An 18,249-nucleotide genomic window follows, 5' to 3' on the forward strand; every position below is an offset into this window, starting at 1 on the left:
CTATGGTTTATTAATAATTTCTATTTTCGTTTTCATGGTTTAGAAATTACGATTTTCGTTTCTGGATTAATTTCTACTTTTAAGTAAAAAAGACCAAACAATAAAGAATTATAAACCACATAGACTATAAAAATAAAGAATTATAAACTGTAAGAACCAAAACAACAATAAATTGTAAATTATAAAGACAAAAATAACAATAAATTACAAAATATAGAGACAAAAACCAAAATTTCTAAACCACAAGAATGAAAATCATAATTTTTAACAAAACACATATACAAAAACATGATTTACTCAAAACTAGTTATCATTTTATCCCTCTAAGTGAACAAGTGTTTACACATTGAATGACAAATTACATTTTTCATGATTTAAAATATATTTGGACAAAAAGCAATCACCAACAATCTCAAACGGCTTCACACGAAACTTGCCTCCAAGGACACTAATGTGAAGGAATACTTTTTGGCTCGCGATCAAACTCGGAACCTATCTTATACTTGGACTGAACTGAATGCAAGAGGCTTATTTAGATTTTGAAGGTTAGCATCTAGCACTTGTTCTAGAACAATAGATCCAACATGAATCACGGAATTTGTTAAACCATTGATGTCACCAAATGAACACCCAAATTAATTCTTTCAACAAAAAATCTTACAAAAGAACAAGAACACCCAAATTAATGCCACCATTGACAGTACAAACATTTTGCCATCAAAGCCTCTTAAATCCTGAAACATTGCTATCTTGGTATAATCCAATTACCAATTTTCATATATAGCATTATTGCTCAATCTCACCCTGATTTGCCCAAGAAACAAAACATCCAACACATGCATTCATTTGCAGAAGACAAAAGAGGATGCCAGTAAAAATGTTCTGGCCATTCTAACTCCAGAAAAAGGGTTCTTACTAGTTAGTGCCTGCCTCCTTTAGGACAAACCAGTACTTGTGATTCCTGTGGCATATTGCTAACTATTTTTCGTTATGTAGCGTAGTATTATAACCCACACTTGTTTCGGGTTTTGAAAATATTTTCTTTACAATATAGCACATCTGTTCACCCCAAGAGACTTGAATAGATTCATACCACTGGTCAACAATTGCGAAAAAGACCCCATACGAGCAGGACCTGGAGCCTGTGGTGCATCTCCATCACCATCCTTCTCTTCCTGGCTAGAAATGAAGGGTTCCTGTGCATCATCATCATCATTTTCCGTCATAGTCTCTTTTCCTTTATCATCTACACCAACCTCTGATATTTCCCCAGGCTTCTTGTCAAATAGTCCTTTAAACTGCTTCCGAGCTTTCTTCTCTACTTCCTGTTATCATGTAGCAGATATGATTGTTCAGACAATTGTTTGGACTTATGCAGCCTAAATAACTTTTTTCCTCAAAATTTCTGTTTGGGACACCTCATCTCATATAAATTTCGATATTTTCTTTGTGACAAAAATCGAAAATAAATTTTTTAACTGTTTGCCTATACCTGATTTTGGTCTACAAGGCTTTCATAACAAGAGGTGATTACAGAAAAGAAAGAAAAAAAAAAGACAGACAAACCCCCCATCAGTCATTGTCAATTTAATAGATCTCCCAAAAGGTATTTGCTGGGCTTTTCGGTCAACCCTCCACCATCTTTCTTTGCCCGAGTGGCATGTATTTACAATTATGAAGCATGCCTAAACGATCAGACTGACATCGGGCCTAGTACCCAGGTGGTTTGGCCAACAGAGGGCAAAGAAATATCGGGGGACAATGTGCACATATAAGCTTAACTAGCAAATTACAACTCTATTCTACCACAATAATCCATAGAACTTTGCAGCTTTAATTGATACTCTTATGGTAGTCCTACGTCAAGTGATCTAGAACTTTTGGTAGATGAGGGTTTTTCTTTACTTCAGGTGGCACCTCTACTTCTCTTTCTTTAACTAGGTCGGACGCGCAAAGCGCTTTTTAGCCAATAATACAAATACATTCATCTGTCTTCTCTAATTATGCTTCCAGTAAAATCGGCCAAAAATAAAATATGACGTGTCAAACAATACATATACGCATAAGCAATAGATTCTGTTTTTGTTAGTCAAAATTACTTAACTGCAACATTACTATGAAAATATGCTTTTCTCTCTTGACTAGTGGTCAAAATGTTTATTAATGTGCATGCAGGTCAATTATTGCAATTAATAATGGAGAGAGTACATATTTCAAACTAACCTGCTCTGTCTGCTTCAATTTAAGAAGAGCTGCCTTTGCATTGACTTCGGATGATTTGTCAATGGTCATCATCTATTTTTAAGCAACATGGAAAATGGTCATTTCACAGTCCCATCAAACATTTCAATCAAATCTTATAGTCAATCAACTTGGCTTAAAAACTTACCTTGTTAAAATCTCTCCTTGCTTCCTCAAAATCGCCAGCCGCCATGTAAGCCATTCCTCGTCTATAAAGCGCTTTCACATGAACAGGATTTGCATCTAATACCTGCACATATAAAAAACAATCGTGCAGGTTCCTTTAGTTACTTTTCCTCAATATCAAGGACCACAAGGTATCAAGAAATATATATTTAAAACGAAATAACGTTAAACTCTAAAACGGGCTAAACCATGATAAAGTGAAATTAGCTTCTTGACATCTCCAAAAACCCACCAGAAGAAAAGATCAGCCAGTCCCCAAGTGCTAATATTTGATTTAAGATTGTTACCATCAAGAACCTGTTGTATTTTCATTAATAAAAGCTTACTGAAAGCGGTTATGTGTACTTCAACTGTCATATGAGCACAAAATCTGGCACTTCGGCCTATGTATATGGAGTTGAATCAAGAGCCAATTGATCATCCTAACTGATCGGTGACTCAAAGAAATACCACTAGAAACTAAAAGAACAAACACTAATCAGTCAACGAATTCCTGTTCTGTTTCTCGCTTCTTAGATGGAATTCACCCGAATATAATTCATTGCAACATTCAAGGTTGTCATACTAATGTAACAAGCAAGTTTGCATAAAACTGTTTCAAGTTTAACAATATTTTCAGAGCAAAAAGGTCCCTTTCCTTTGCTAACTATGTCAAACATAAAAAAAAGATTTTGCCATCATAAGTTCATAACTTCTAATAGGAAACTTCCATCTTGCATGCCAAAGTGTGGAGACCCAAAGTAATCCAAAATAAACAGAGACAATGGGAAAATGTTCCATTCCTTAATTTCTCTAGGTAGATGATGTAACAGAAGAAATCAAAGAAATATTATGATACCTAAATGGCTTTTCTGGTAGAACATTGCCTGTAATCTGCTCATCTTGTGGGCGCATGAGATCATAGAAAGAAAACACGAAATCTAAAATTTAAGAACTTACTTTATTACATGTCTCGATTGACTTTCGACAATCCCCCATCTTCAGGTAGCAGGCAGCCACATTCAGATTCAACAGATTCTTTTGGCACCAAAACGTGAAATCAACAGAAAATTAGTACAATGCTATCACTGCCAGTCTGGTTAAGATTGTGTGCTAAACATAACTACTTAATAGTCTTAAGACGTATATCATGTCTTCATAAATAAAAATTAAAAAGTTCAAATCAGTCACAGAACATCGTGAGGAATATAAGGCCTCATACTCTTGTATTCCCAAACTCTTTTCCCTCCTCGTCATCTTGTGGATTGACATGATTGAATTCGCGTAGAACCTGCAACAAGATGCATAAGCATTTCACATTACAACCAAGAACTAAACAATAATACAGAAGACCATATTTTCATAACAGCCCCCATGCCTTCATAAATATTTCATACTCGCATAAAAATGTTACAATGGTGATAGAAAATATGGATGGTAGATTGATAATAGGGCTTTCAGGCAAAATAAATACATGAACTACTATGTACTTTTTTCAGCACTTATAAACAGACACAAATAATGAGGAATAATTTAATTACCTGTAAGAGTGGAACATTCATGTCTAGCACATAATACCAAGCAAGCCAAAACGTCAATTTCATAATACGTTGGTGTTTCTGTTGCTTGAGTTTTTAGCAGAAAGAAGGTGATGATTGGGAGCACCTTAGTCATAGATCAATACCCACACATTACCAGAGTCAAAATCTATAACAGATGGAGTTGGCTAGCCATTGGTAGTATCTGCCTGATATCAAGGTGCCATCAGAACTACTGTTTGTTACACACCGACTGAGGCAACAAGTATTGTCATCTTATCTTTTTATTTTTCATGGAGGGAACTGAAAACTTCCATAATCTAAACAATGGTTGACAAATCAATGGGAAGATATTCCTTAGTCCTGCATGGGATTCAAAGAAAATGCTCCTTTTTCTTCCCATTTGATGTACAAAATAGTGATTCTGTTACTGTACATGTTCAAGCTGATGGTCTGATGGAAATCTGGTGACTATCTCAAACGTTGTTTAGACACTAATGATTTTCAACAAAAATAATTTGCTTTGATGTGAAAAGAACCCAAGTGATATTTTAAAGGTTCAGTATTTACAATCCTTATTTGTTTGCTTGATTTTTGTGAAGTAGCAAATTAATATTATAAGGAGATAACAAACAGTTACCTAAAATTTTATTACTAAAGAGAGATAGCAAACAGTCAACTAAATTCTAATCCCATAATTTGTAGATAGAAAAATAGTAAGGATATGATAATAATACAACAATTCTTGAACTCATTATTCGGAATAATAAAATAATAGTTCCGTAGTATTAAAGGTTGTTTAATGCAGAAGACATAACTTGAAACCAAGAAATAGAAGTGAGAACAAGTAGGTAAATTTGCTGGTCAATCCTCTCAAATTTGCTTTTGTGCAGAAGAATAACTCCTGCCTACCACTATGGCTGATATTCATTACAAAGCACCTAAATGATATTGAAGTGTATGCAAAAGAAGGCTTCTTTCTAGGGTTTCAGGGTATAGAACAGGCTCACCATGATGCCAACTCTAATGTAGTAACAACAAACTATGCAAGCATTAGACATGCTGCCATTGTCTTTAACTATAATGTAATAATGGTCCTGTGTTTTTACCTTCTCGTACTTTGCTTTGGCAAGTGCAAATTTTCCTTCTTTGAATAGCCTGTTACCCTGTATAAGAAACAGGACCTTGTGAATAACTTACCCTAACAGTATATCTTTCTACATGTTGACATCTAGTTATTTACAACATTTCCAATTTTAGTCATATATACAGGTGCCGTAAAACGATAGGTCCTAGTGGCCACCCACCATCGCAAAACAGTCAAAAGAAAAGATAACATGAAAATGAAAAAAGCATGTCCTATATTGCTAAATATATTATCGTCCATCACTTGAACATCAAATGCTGACATTTTTTCATTAATGTTCCCATTCCAGCAAAACTAAGCAAACTGCACAAATAGTTTGTGCACTTCAATAAAACTTTATTAATAGTTTCTGGAACACTGGTGGTATTCACACTTCAACAAAGTTAGCAAGGTACTGACTTAGACCAACTAAAGATCTGAACTTCAAAAAACCGGTAATTTTTGTATTTTGGTAAAAATGCAACCAACTGCATGGTGGCATATCTATCTTTTCCATAAATTGCAATAACAATTAATAAAACCTGTTTCCATGGTTCTGACATGTCCTTTTTAGCAAACAGATGAAGTGTTCTATATATTAGTGTTCACGCAGTATATTATGTTCAATAGGATGTAATTATTCTAAAAATAGTTTATATTATATATTAGAAATTCATTTTTTATGTCTTCTTCTTCTCCAATCAGGATCTTTCTGCTGTTGAATGCATATGACAGTTGCAAACTCTCTCTCATCAAGCCATTTGATCCTCCATCCTTGTGAAAACTTGCAACCGTTTAGGTGTGAAGCACGAGACGTCCTTAGTTTTCAACATAAATTTAATGAAATTCTGCATTTCTGCATTTTCTATGTTTTCTACGTTATATGTCAGGTATCTAGTTCCAATTTCAATCAAAGTGTACCCTTAGTCAACTCTTCTCCCCCTGATCCAAGATACAAAATACCAAAGTAGACATCAATATCAGATCCAAAAATAACAAATATATACCGTGCCTTTGGTCTTCTCAACATCATCCATAATAGCTCTAAAGTCCATGCCAGTCCAGTCCTGCAGCAGAGACCATTAGTATAGTCAAATAACCAGCATAGATCGACATGAGAACATCAAGTAAGCATTCAGCAAACTTACATATATAACCAAATACAACAATGATACTAACCATAAGACCTGACATCCAAAGACAATATTATCATCGGGGTTTACCCTATTCTCATCGCCTTTTTGGAGTTAGTAGTTATGTTAGGGATATGTGACCTCTTGCATATCTAATTCATCAATCAATAGCTTAGATGCACATACAACTGAATTTTTGCATACCACAAGAATCCAACTATAACTAGAAAAGGTTAGCATATCCTCACTTCTGATTCAGGCATGTAATACTATAAATTGGTTTACCTTTTGCATTTCAAAACCAAGCAGCTCAATCTCCCATTGAACATGAGCACCTTCAGGAACATTAGCTGGCCTAGTCACAGAATAAAGAAGAAAAACAAATAATCAAGCAAACATCATGATTATTTATTCTCATAAATGTATATAATGAAAGAAGTTTATGGCAGTAGCCTATTTCAACAAGTTCCTTATTTGCATGGTAAACTGTACTAAATAAAGAGACAACTGAAAATAACCTGGTAAACTTGTCATATGCATAATCAGGGGGGCAGGTAACAAGTGATATCTCTTCAGGCAACATCAATCGAACACACATCTCAAAACCTTCAGGTACCTACCATTCAAAAGAAAAGCTCTTGAATATATTATCTTCCAAATAAGAAACAGAATGATATGAAAACAGACATCTTTATGTTGGACATTAAACAAGTATGGTAGACTTGTCAAATAGAAAGGTGAACTGCTGAAGCTAGATACAACAAATTCGCCTTATCCATTCAGATAAGTTGATACTTTAACATGGTACTATAGCTTAAATTTAAGCAAGGTCTCAGGATTAAGCCATCTTCATATTAATTGTTCAGTTTGCACACTGTGGGGCTTTTCAGTGCTCTTTATATGACTCTCCATGTGTGACGGCGTGACGGGGCACGTGTAGGAGAGTGTCAAAACTACATATAATACATTTACATGCTTAGAATTTTAGGCAGGTTGATAGTTCAACATAAACAAAGAAATGTTTACATGTAATCATTTTGCATACACTGCCGGGGTAGATGAAATTTCCATAAGCAGCTTTAAAAACATAAAAGTGTCCATTGATGAATTAATTTAGTAATCTAATAGCTCATCCTCCTAACAAGAAGATTATGACATGGCAAAACCAAGAGAAGACTAGAAGAGATAATGAAAGAGATTATTAAGCGACTAGATTTTGCCAAATTAGGAGGCTAAATAAAAAGTTCAGTAAATCTAATTCCTTGATGAATTCACATTGTACCCTCGTCATGTTCTTAGAGTCTACTTGTGTGTAGGCATATTTAATTGCAATTTCTCTATATATAATTGTTGGTCTCTCCATTTACAAGCTTAAAATTTTAGATGAGTTAATGGTTTAACACAATATGTCAATTGATGAACTAATTTAGTAGTACTTCCTTGATAAATCCATGCATAAAACCCTTGTAATGTTTTTAATTCGCTAGTTTATATCATGATAAAAATTATATTAAATAAACCTATTCAATTTTGAACAAGGTAAATTCCACATAACTAATTTCCCAAATAAACAACTTGAGACACCAAAAATTGGCTAGGCTTTAGAAATCACCATCTACTTTTTGAGGGAATGGATAATTGGTGATGGAAAAAAACAGTCTAATGACAACTAAAAACAGGAAGCAATCAAATTTTCATTCAAAATTATATTAACTTACAAGCCCTTCCCCTGATGAAAACTCCAACGGTTGACCATGATTATCAACTCTTGTATCATAGAAAACCGTCTTTTCTTCATCTATAAGCATGCCCTTGTAATGCACACGCAGTCGACTGTCTTGAAGAGGGCAATCCATAGGAAATTCACCTAATAGTTTCAAGAAGAACAAGAAGCACAAATAGCATCACATGCTAAAAAGATGGCCACTAAAATCAGATGGCTTATGATGAAGCTGATAAATGATGGCAGACAAGAATTAAAAACAGCATACACATAATATTCAAATAAAGCAGTACAATAGTAAGCAAAAGATTATCTGAGGATAAATACCATGCAGAAAACTTTGCTATAACATCAAAAAGGTTAATGTGCAAATTGCAGTATTTGAAGTTAACTTAACCAACAAGGTGTACATCAGTGTGACATTAATTGTGTATCACTAACACCATAAGGTCCTCTAAAAGTTATATGTTAGTATAAAAAGCTTAGCAGCTGTAGAAATACATAAATTCTTGGAATCAACCCATGGGGACCTATTTTGAGGCACCTAAATGCACATGTTATGTTTATGTATATTGCTCCAACAGAGAAAAGAAAGAAAAAAGGACTGCAGAAAGAATAAAAAAAGTTGCATCCTCAGCTGATGAGAATAGAGTAGACATGCTCTTTGGATGATGAGAGAAGACGATATATATCCCACTGTTGGATGCGACTTTCGAGTTTCCTAAGTTGTGTCCAATAAGAACTCATCTTCTAGTTCATCTCAATGATCACTCTTTGTAACACAATTGAATGGAAATTTAAGCTGAGTTATGAAATTGACTTAGACAAGCGGCTATTAGTTTCTCCATTTCACTTTTTAATTGGGGTAAATTTTTTCTTACGACGACATTATAAATCCGCCATTTTGACCAAGAGCAGGCACGATATCACTAAGAATCACAAGGCAACTGCTATTAAACACATCAAGGTGAGGACCACGACAGTAGTTGCTCAGCACTAGGACAATAAAGCAACACTGCAACTATGAGTGAGAGGACGGTTGGTGCAAGAGATCCGCTCCATGTGTGTGAAGGAGAGTGGGCACTGATCTCACTAGAGGCGTGTGATGGTTGTGCAGCACGTGAATCTGTATAATGTAAATAAAGAGATGGAAACAGTTTACAAAAGAAAAAAAAGTGATATAAGTACTAAATTTGTTAAATCAAGAGGTGCTGCCATGGTAGATGTTTTTCCCCTAAAAGAACCAAAACATGCAAAGCATGTTGGTGCAAGAGATTCGTCCATGTGTGCGGAAAAAAAAGAGGTCATTGATATCACTTGAAGTGTGTGATGTTTGTGCATCAAGTTTATATAAAACTGAATGTGTATAATCTAAGTAGAAAGATAGAAACAAGTTCACAGAAAAGAAAAAATGGTAGAAATCCTAAATTTGTTAAATCAAGAAGGTGCTGCTAGATGTTTTTGCCCTTAAGGACCAAAACATGCAAAGCACATGATTGAAAATGCTGGATATTGAATCTTGGATCACGTTTACAGATTGAATAGTTAAAGAGTACTAATTGTCCGTGACTCCGTGTTATCACCAATATAGTTCAAAGACAACAATGCAATCACATATACTCGTTGATATTTAATCTGGACCGAGTATATTACAAATCAAATAGTTAAATCACAGATTGCCCAAAAGTTTTAATGCTAACTGATAAGGAATCAAATGTATCATTACCGCTATAAGTCCAGGACAAAGATGTAATTATGTAATGTCATATAAAGGTTAATTTAAGGACGAAACAGCACCTTTGCCATCTTTAATGCGGCGTTTTATTAGACGGCCATCTCCTAGCACATCCCGCACCTGTACAATGATAAACAGGAACATTCTCTCTAATTAGAAGAAAGAAATGAAAGTACTGTGACAGAAAATAGAATGTAGGGGCACTTCTTAGTTAAAAAGAATGCACATCCCTTGGAATAGCTAATAAAAACCTCACATGATTCCCCAATAGTGAGGCTAGCAACTCCGGAAAAAACATCCAGAGCCATGCAGCGTGTCTTGGAAAATTATAGCTTTTAAATTGGTTTACTTCTAAAAGATATTAACAAATGGCCACAACATATATGTCATCCTCGTTTATTGTTGTTATTAACAATGAATAAATAAAAAAACCTATAGAGAAGATACGAGACCAATAAACTGTTGCTTTAGGATATGACTTCAATGTAAGTGTTGAATACAGGAAAATAAAATAATTTAGCGTGCTGAAGTTGAATTCAAACAATAAATAGGTACCAAATCAATATGCCCTTAACAATGAAAAATCTGAAAGTTAACATCCAAGACAACTAGACAAGAAGCCTTTTACCTAGAGCTAGTCAAAACAAATATCCTCAAGTACAAAAATTTGCACCAGAAATGGCATTCAAGGGAAAAAAAGTATATACATAGTTATGAAGAAAATACATTTCCAAACCTGAATAAAATGAATGAGTTCCACTTCAAAGTGAACTTCTTCAACACCTTCTACAGAAGGTATAAGAGGGTTTAGGCTTAAGTATGGACTTGTAACATAGATCACTGCTTTCTCTCCCCGTGACATTGTTCCTATACCCATTTCAAGACCTTTAGGTACCTGATATAGAAATACAATGAACTTTGTAACGAGTATACAGAAATCTTAGTTTATCTTATTTTGTGCAAAGACTGCAGCTAATGCATCAAGCCTAGCACCTTAGATCACTACTTATATAGGCCAAGTAAATCAAATATTCCTAAAAACCAAAAAATGGCAGGAGGATTGGGGAACTTATTGGACAAACAAAGCAGAGTAGGCACAAAATGAAAGATAGAGAGCAATAAATTTTTTGAACAAACAGGAATGCATGTCAATAAAGAAACCTCAGATTTTCCAAAAGTGAAGAGAATTGGTTGGCCAGTAATATGTGATTGAAGTGGTTGTCCATCCCCAGACTTGGCAGAAATCCTATAATCAGCAACATCCCACAAGTATATAAATGTTGCAGCTATTTTCTCAAACAATTAGATTTCCTACAAACAGAAGATATCAAGGGATGGAGAAAAATGACAGCAAATGAACCTGGCTTTAACTTCATATAGATCTCGCGGGTTTTCCCAACTCTGTGCCTCATGTAAAACCTGTCCAGTGAATGGCATAATAAATTAATACTTCTACAAGAGATTGGTTATTACATAAAAAAATTATAAAAGAATGTTGGGAGGAAGTCAAATAATGAAAATGATTTAAAAACACAATTTAGAGATTTTGGCCTGGAAACCCCATCGAAGAATTGATAGATTCATCATTAGAAAAACAAAATAAAGGATTAAATCCTTTGTAGTCAAATTAGGTTTGATCCTGACACACAAATGGCACCTTTATACAAGTAGGTAACCCCTTGATTGTGGTTCACCACATCCTAACAATTATAAAAGAACGCATTTCAGATTATAAAGGGATAAAAGAATCAGAAAAGTTAGCAAATAAAAGAATTATTTTATGCCAACTTAGAAAACCAACTGATTTTCTTTTCATGCAACTGCCATCAGATGCCTGTGGTCAGCTCCTATCAATGATTCACTTCTTTTACAAGTTCAGTCAATTTTCTGTTTAACCATACTTTGTAAATCCAAACCTCCTTTTCACTGTACGAACAGTGGTCTAACCACAAGTAATATAACAGAAGAAGGTAACACATGTACTACATTTCCTTTTTGTAAATAAAAGCAGTTGAGCAAGTTCAACTGTTGGATTCTCAAAATAACAAGCCAAAAACTTCCTAATATATTATCCATCAATATTCTCCCTTGCCATTAAAGAGCTAAGAAGATTAGGGAAGAAAAAGCTTCCTCACTCTCTTAAATTATGAACCAAAAGCACAGTAAGGACTACATGTTTATCAAGTCCTTGGCAGCGTCAATTTAGTTTGATAAATATGACTTCTTTTTGTGCCCCAGCCTTTCGGATGCAAAAGCAATCCCAATTCACTTCCCATAAGAAAAGGGAATTGACTTGGCAAGTAAATTGCATGTTTATCAGAAGAATCATGATAATTTTTTCATGGTTATACATACCTTCTTCAAGACTCCCAAATCTTCGGTTACAACCTGAAGAATATTTACAAAGCAAAAAAACTGAGCTATGATATCAAGTACAATAAAATATACAAAAAAAGCATTAAACCTAACATAAGTAGCATTAGCTACTTTATGCCTCAAAAGTACACATCAGTAAAAATAGCACTCTAATGTAAAAACTTTAATCAAAGTCCTTCACATAAGAGTTTTTGAACATCTCTTAACTATCAAGGTTTTTATTGGTATGTCAGCTCTATATGTTGACAACTTGTAAGTGCATGCTGAAATAGCAGTGTCACTTCAAAGTCAGATTTGTATAAAGCCAATTTAGTGTATGAAAGACGATTTGTAGCTCTTGCCTTGATTTTTGAAAACTCTATCAGCTCAATCTCAAAATTAAGTTCCGCATCCTTCGGAAAGCTATCGGAAACAGAAACTGGACAGTCATCCTCGCCATAATGCAATTCCGGCTTCATCTTTAACTGAAATGTTTAGTACCACAACATGTGTTAAAGATCAATAGAAACCCGTCATGAAATTAGATCTTCAAGCACATGATAAGATTTGACCAATGTAAAAAATGTTAAACATATTCTCAGGTTCTTCGTATTTCACTGGCGTCAAACAAGTGATAAATATAGTTCAGAAACAAGTAGAAGTTGAGCAGAAAGTCATATGTTCTGCAAAGCCAATGCCAATGTGAACCATTGATATCATTCCCCTTACCCATTTACACAAAGATAGCAAAATTCGTTCTCACAGACAGAATCAACTGAAGTTACTCCATCCTGCCTGCCTTGACCCCATGATTTAGGATGCATATATAAAATGGGATCTTCACAAACATATATTAACTATTAATTTTGCAAATATATGGCAGATACTGTTTTTATTACTTCATATCATGGTTTCTTAACAACAATAATATATGAGTTAATGTTTTACTTGGTTTCAAAATGTTATTCATTAATATCTTCAGAAATCAGTTTTGCTAAGTATGTATACTTGTTCACACCCAATGTAAGGAATGACCCTTCCATCAACAAATTATACAATATAAACCATATTCATTAATACATTGCCACTACCAAATACTTACCACTGCAATTTCACCCTTCAACATTGTTGGGATTCCTTCTAGCAGCCCTAATATCATCTTGCTCTTACCCAAAACCTGCCTTATTGGGGTGCCTTTGCCTATAATAACGAAATAGAAGAGCACATCACACACCCACAAGAAAACAGAGACTGAAAACATATAAAACAATATTACTCAAGTAGAGTGTCAACTAGAACATTTTGAACAAAGCCAGACGTCCCCAAAAATCAGTAACTACACTATTTGACACCCAACCAAATGTCATGAAGCCTTTTTGCTTGGATTCTTGTGGTTGGCTGAAACTACAACCCCATAAATACATAAAGGTAGTGGAAATAAAATTCTCATATTATTTGTTAAAAAACAGAAAAAAGCAGAGGAAGAACTAAAAAGCATTAGTAGAATAAAATACAATGGCTAGAGAAAAATACATAAGTGATTTTTTGTTACAAAATTCTTCAAGGAAACAGAACTTGATCTGAAGACAGCTTATATCAGAAGTATCATAGGAATTCAATGAACCAGAACTATGATGCCTTATGCCTATAATTGTTTACATCCACATCCAAAGTACATGTGAATTCATTTTCCCATAAAATGGAAGCAAACATTATGCACTTCAAATGATTTTCATCAATACTAACAAATCAATTTACACAAATGATCAACAGCACTAAAATGTCATTGGATAAATGAACCATAAACTTGATGAAAAATGAGCCATAAAGTCGAGCGCACCACCAAATTCCAAGTGAGAAGACTCAACAACCGCACCATCTAGAGTACGGACAGTAGAATGATATATGACCTGCACAAAAAACCTCGTCAATCTGTGCTCTTTCACTTGTTACCTTACATACTTTGGCTCATAAAAAAAGCAGATTTATGAAGAAAGCAGTTCAAACACTACTAAATATTCCTCTAATACTGAAAAACACTGGATTTAATTATCCAACCATTTAGAATACCATTTGCCTTTTCAGGTGAAATTGACAACTTTTGAACTTTCAACTGAAATGATACATTAACTTCTTAACAAATAATACAGTGTCAAAAGAGACACAATATCCATATGGATTTTATCGTGTACTTTAGAGCAACTACGTGTTCATCCAGGAAACTAGAGGTGTGGCTCTGTTTTCTGGATAGAATGCTACTAGTGTCACTTAGAGGTATCAATTGAAAGTTAAAATATCTATGTACTAACTTCAAGTAGCATAATGCTACACAAACATAGTGTACAAGTAGGAGTCAATTTAAAACCTGATCACCGTCAGAAGGCGTAGCATCACCACCTCCTGGTCTAATCACAGCCTTCATCAAGCCTCCCGGAATCATCTTCTTTCTCCTAAACAAAATGATGAATAATCAGAAGTTCACACATGATATATACACGATCGTAAGAAACAAAGCACACTAGATCAAATTCACATAATCTAAGTGCTACAACCTCTTATCATCCTCATCAGAAGATGTTTTCTTCTTGGGCGGCTTGAATTCTTGTTCCGCATCCTTGACCACAGCCATTGGAGATTATCTGTTGTTTGTAATTGTTGGAAGTGACGGAAAACCCTAGGTTGAAATTGCAGAGACGGTTGGGAGCTACCAACGTATTAGGTGAAGGAGGAAGATAATTGAAGAGAGATGGTCAGAGGGAGAGTCAGCGTAGTCGCTTCTCAACGAGTCAGTTACACCCGTATTTTCTCAAGCCCCCAATTAGTTTTGATCCGATTGAATGTAATGCCAAATTTATTTTCATTTTTATTTAATTTTTGGGAAAAAAAAATTTAGTTATATTTTAGGATTGTTAAGGTATAAAATTAAAGATTTTATGGTCCATTTATCCAAATGTTTACAGGTAAAAATCAATAATCTAAGAGGCCGTTTGCCAAACACTTACCTGGTAAGTGCTTACCAGTAAAATCTAACACTATTATTTACTTACTCGGTAAGATCTTAGTCCATCAAAACGACATCGTATGCAACAGTTTACCCGGTAAGTGCTTACCGTGTTAAGAGTCATCGCTCTCACTTATCGTTACCGGGTAAGACTCTTGGTTGATTGTAGGTTTCTTTATATCATTGTCTAACATTTTATGATCTTTAACAAAAACTACAGTTTTAAAAAAAATAGAATGTGATATTGATTGTTCAAGAAATTTAAAAAATAAAAAGACAGAGCATGGATTCACAAATCACCAAACCTAATTGGATGTATTTTGGCACATCATAAAATTAGGCTTAACTCATTCATATTTTCTTTTCATGACTACATTATTTTTCTTGTTATTAAATGATGATTCCTCTTTTAAATCAATATATATGTCATAAATTAAATGGTGAACATATTCTGTAACGATTATTAAAATACAAATTTAAATGTTATATTAATATCATGATAAAAACATTTAAGAGGTTGTTTGACAGTTACTAAATAGTTTGTAACTGAATGGTTAAGTGGTCGGAATGATTAAGAGACTTTCATTATATAGTTTAAAATGAAATATAATTGTTTGATAATTGTTTACAATGAAATTATGGAGCTGAATGGTTAAGGGAGACTCATGATACAAAATCATTCAGAGGGTTTTAGAATTATTAAGAGATAGACTTTTCTTTTGTCAAACAAAATTCACCTCTTAGTAATTTAAAGGTTACTTTTTAATTAAACTATTAAGAATTAAACAAATAATTCTTAAATTAATTTAGAATTTGGAATTTGTTGGATCCACGAGCCGAGGATGGTCACAAGGGTGGTGGGCTTGTGCGTTTGGAATTAGTTGGGAACACAATTAACATATTATTAAATACAAAAATAAATATCCTAATTATGAAATCAACAAAATCTAAATATTATTGTATCCATTTTTAGTAGATTCGTATCCAAAGTATTCGTTATAATTGCTTAATTTTTTTTTTTTTTTGTGTTTTGTAAAATTATAAATGAGAGTAGATATGTTTGATGTGTTTGGTATGCATACATGATAGGCATGAACATGACAAAACATGATTGCAGGACTTGACTGGACTGTACAAGTTGTCTGCTTGGTGTTTGATGTGACTATAATAAGTTTACGCAAGCTACCTGTATTGTATTTGACAAGTTGAACGGAACATGACAAAAACTGTTAAAAGTGACAATGGAGGTGAAGGTGGTGCCGACAGTGGTCAATGATCGGATGTGGCAAAGAATGAAGTGGGATATAGAGGTTTGTGAAGGAAGTGGAGGTGGTAGTGCCCAATCTGGTGGTGGTGGTTGATAGTCATGGGGGTGGCAGTGGCCGATGTGATGGTGGTATGTGGTCGATAGTGATGAAGGTGGTGGAGATGGGGGTGACTGATATAATGGTTACCGGTGGTGACACTTCAACCGAAAGTGGTGATTATGGAGGATGAGGAGTAGGTGGTCAATTGCGGTGGTGAAGATGGATGTGGAGGTGGTGGAGGTGGAGGCGATAAAAATAGAGGTGGTGGTGGTTGTGGTCGACAATGGTAAAGATGCAAATTAAGGTGGTAACGATAGAGGTGGTGGTGGTTTGAATCGTATTTAAAATATTAATTATTCTTATAAAATAATATTATAATTGAAACTTTTAAAATAAAATTAAAACTTGAAAAGGCCCAATCCAAGACCCCAAGTCTGGCCCAAAAGACGAATTTCTCCCCAAGTTTTTACTTCAAAAGCCCTCAACGGACTGGAAAAAATAAAATAAACTATTTACGAGTAAACTGCAAGTACGGTCTCGACTTAGTGTTTACTATTTCATCTTTTTCTACCTATACATTTGCGATTTACGATCTCATATCGAGTGTCAAGATTGATATCGTTGCTACAAAATGAACATTTACTGAGATTGATCCTTAATTTCATAGTCTCCGCATTTTACAATCATCACCGCTTGTTCTAAGCTCGTGATTGTTTCAAAATTGGTAATAGTTCATGTATAAGAACCTGTATTCAATTGCAAATGGGAACTACGAAGATCATATCAATAAGAAGAAAAAAAACAAGGATGGGTTGATGAACAGTTCAAAACGGTTGTCTCAGCCACTCTATAAAATTTCTAGAAGTCAAACCGTCCATCACTGTGAACCCCTCCCATCAAGTTAAAAGGAGAGGCATTTAAGGGTGGTTTAAATTGGAGCTCTTTACGAGTGGAATGGTCCGTTAGACCCTTTATGTCTGGCATGTTAGAAAAGAGGGTTTAGATTATCGTTCTTGAAGAAATAGGCGAATCTAGACTGACTTATTAAAATTAATGGACGGACATGGACAATGGAAAAAATATTTGAGCAGGTCTGCCAGACCGATTAGTATTTTTATAATAATTAACTTTTAGAAATAAAATTTTAGAAATAAAATTGAAATTCTTAATACTTATCAGTTTTATTTAATTACGAATAATGATAATAACATTATTTAAAAATCTTAAATTTGAAAATATAATTACCTCAATTGATCTATTCGTTATTATCTCATTTAGTCATTTTCTTTATCAATATTTCATATTTAGCGAAACAATTTATTTCTAAAGTATATATATTGTTATGTATTTACGTCAAATTTTAAGTTGGAAAAATTGTTATGTAATTTGAATTATTTTACATAACTTGTGATTTTGTATAAGTTTTATTTTCATAAAAATATAACAATATTTTTAAGTCCGTTAACCCGTGGACAACCCAGCCCGTTTATAGGGCGAGTATGGGTAATTTTTCATTGTCCGTAAAAACGGGTTTGGTTTTACCATATTAGGCTTGTTGGATAAACAAAATAGGTTAATCTCGGTCCGGGTTCGACCCAAGCCCGCAAATGATCAACTCTAGTTTAAGTACACCTCTCTATATTGCTAAATATACCACTAACTACTAATTTTTCATTCACATACATCAATATCAATACTTATTTTATATCAGATGTTCTATTCTGATCTGATTCTATTTTTTGTATATAGCTTCATCTATTTTTAAAGTAATTATCATTACCTCGTAATTAATTGATGGTCAAATATTTTTTTATTAAAACAAGGTAATTTTGTAATTATTACATTCATCAATAGTTATATTATTATTAATAAAAGAATATTCGTATAATATAGCGAAATAAATTTTGATCTTAATTTTTTGTTTT

General features: G+C 33.9%; 1 protein-coding gene across 1 annotated transcript; it reads right to left on the minus strand.

The window, feature by feature from the left end:
- Positions 1-808: 808 nt before the first annotated feature.
- LOC112506456 (peptidyl-prolyl cis-trans isomerase PASTICCINO1) lies at positions 809-14,815 on the minus strand. Its single transcript, XM_025110508.1, has 20 exons — positions 14,569-14,815; positions 14,382-14,466; positions 13,857-13,926; positions 13,119-13,216; positions 12,379-12,501; positions 12,017-12,049; positions 11,022-11,080; positions 10,823-10,907; positions 10,398-10,556; positions 9,724-9,781; positions 7,922-8,070; positions 6,722-6,819; positions 6,489-6,558; positions 6,078-6,137; positions 5,054-5,110; positions 3,629-3,697; positions 3,367-3,444; positions 2,390-2,491; positions 2,224-2,295; positions 809-1,325 (listed from the first exon to the last, which is right to left on the minus strand). The coding sequence occupies exons 1-20, from the start codon at positions 14,643-14,645 to the stop codon at positions 1,044-1,046; spliced, it is 1,884 nt and encodes a 627-aa protein (XP_024966276.1). The 5' UTR covers positions 14,646-14,815; the 3' UTR covers positions 809-1,043.
- Positions 14,816-18,249: the final 3,434 nt, after the last annotated feature.

This window comes from Cynara cardunculus (genome assembly GCF_001531365.2).
Source record: "Cynara cardunculus var. scolymus isolate 2C chromosome LG 2, CcrdV1, whole genome shotgun sequence".
In the NCBI taxonomy this organism is placed as follows: domain Eukaryota; kingdom Viridiplantae; phylum Streptophyta; class Magnoliopsida; order Asterales; family Asteraceae; genus Cynara; species Cynara cardunculus.

Bases quoted from the DNA above. Each gene is read 5' to 3' on its own strand.
- LOC112506456 (XM_025110508.1), bottom strand. From the start codon at position 14,645: ATGGCTGTGGTCAAGGATGCGGAACAAGAATTCAAGCCGCCCAAGAAG. The intron at 12,050-12,378 runs GCAAGAGCTACA...AATATTCTTCAG, and splicing joins TAGAGTTTTCAAAAATCAAG to GTTGTAACCGAAGATTTGGG. The intron at 11,081-12,016 runs GTATGTATAACC...TTCACTGGACAG, and splicing joins ATTTGGGAGTCTTGAAGAAG to GTTTTACATGAGGCACAGAG.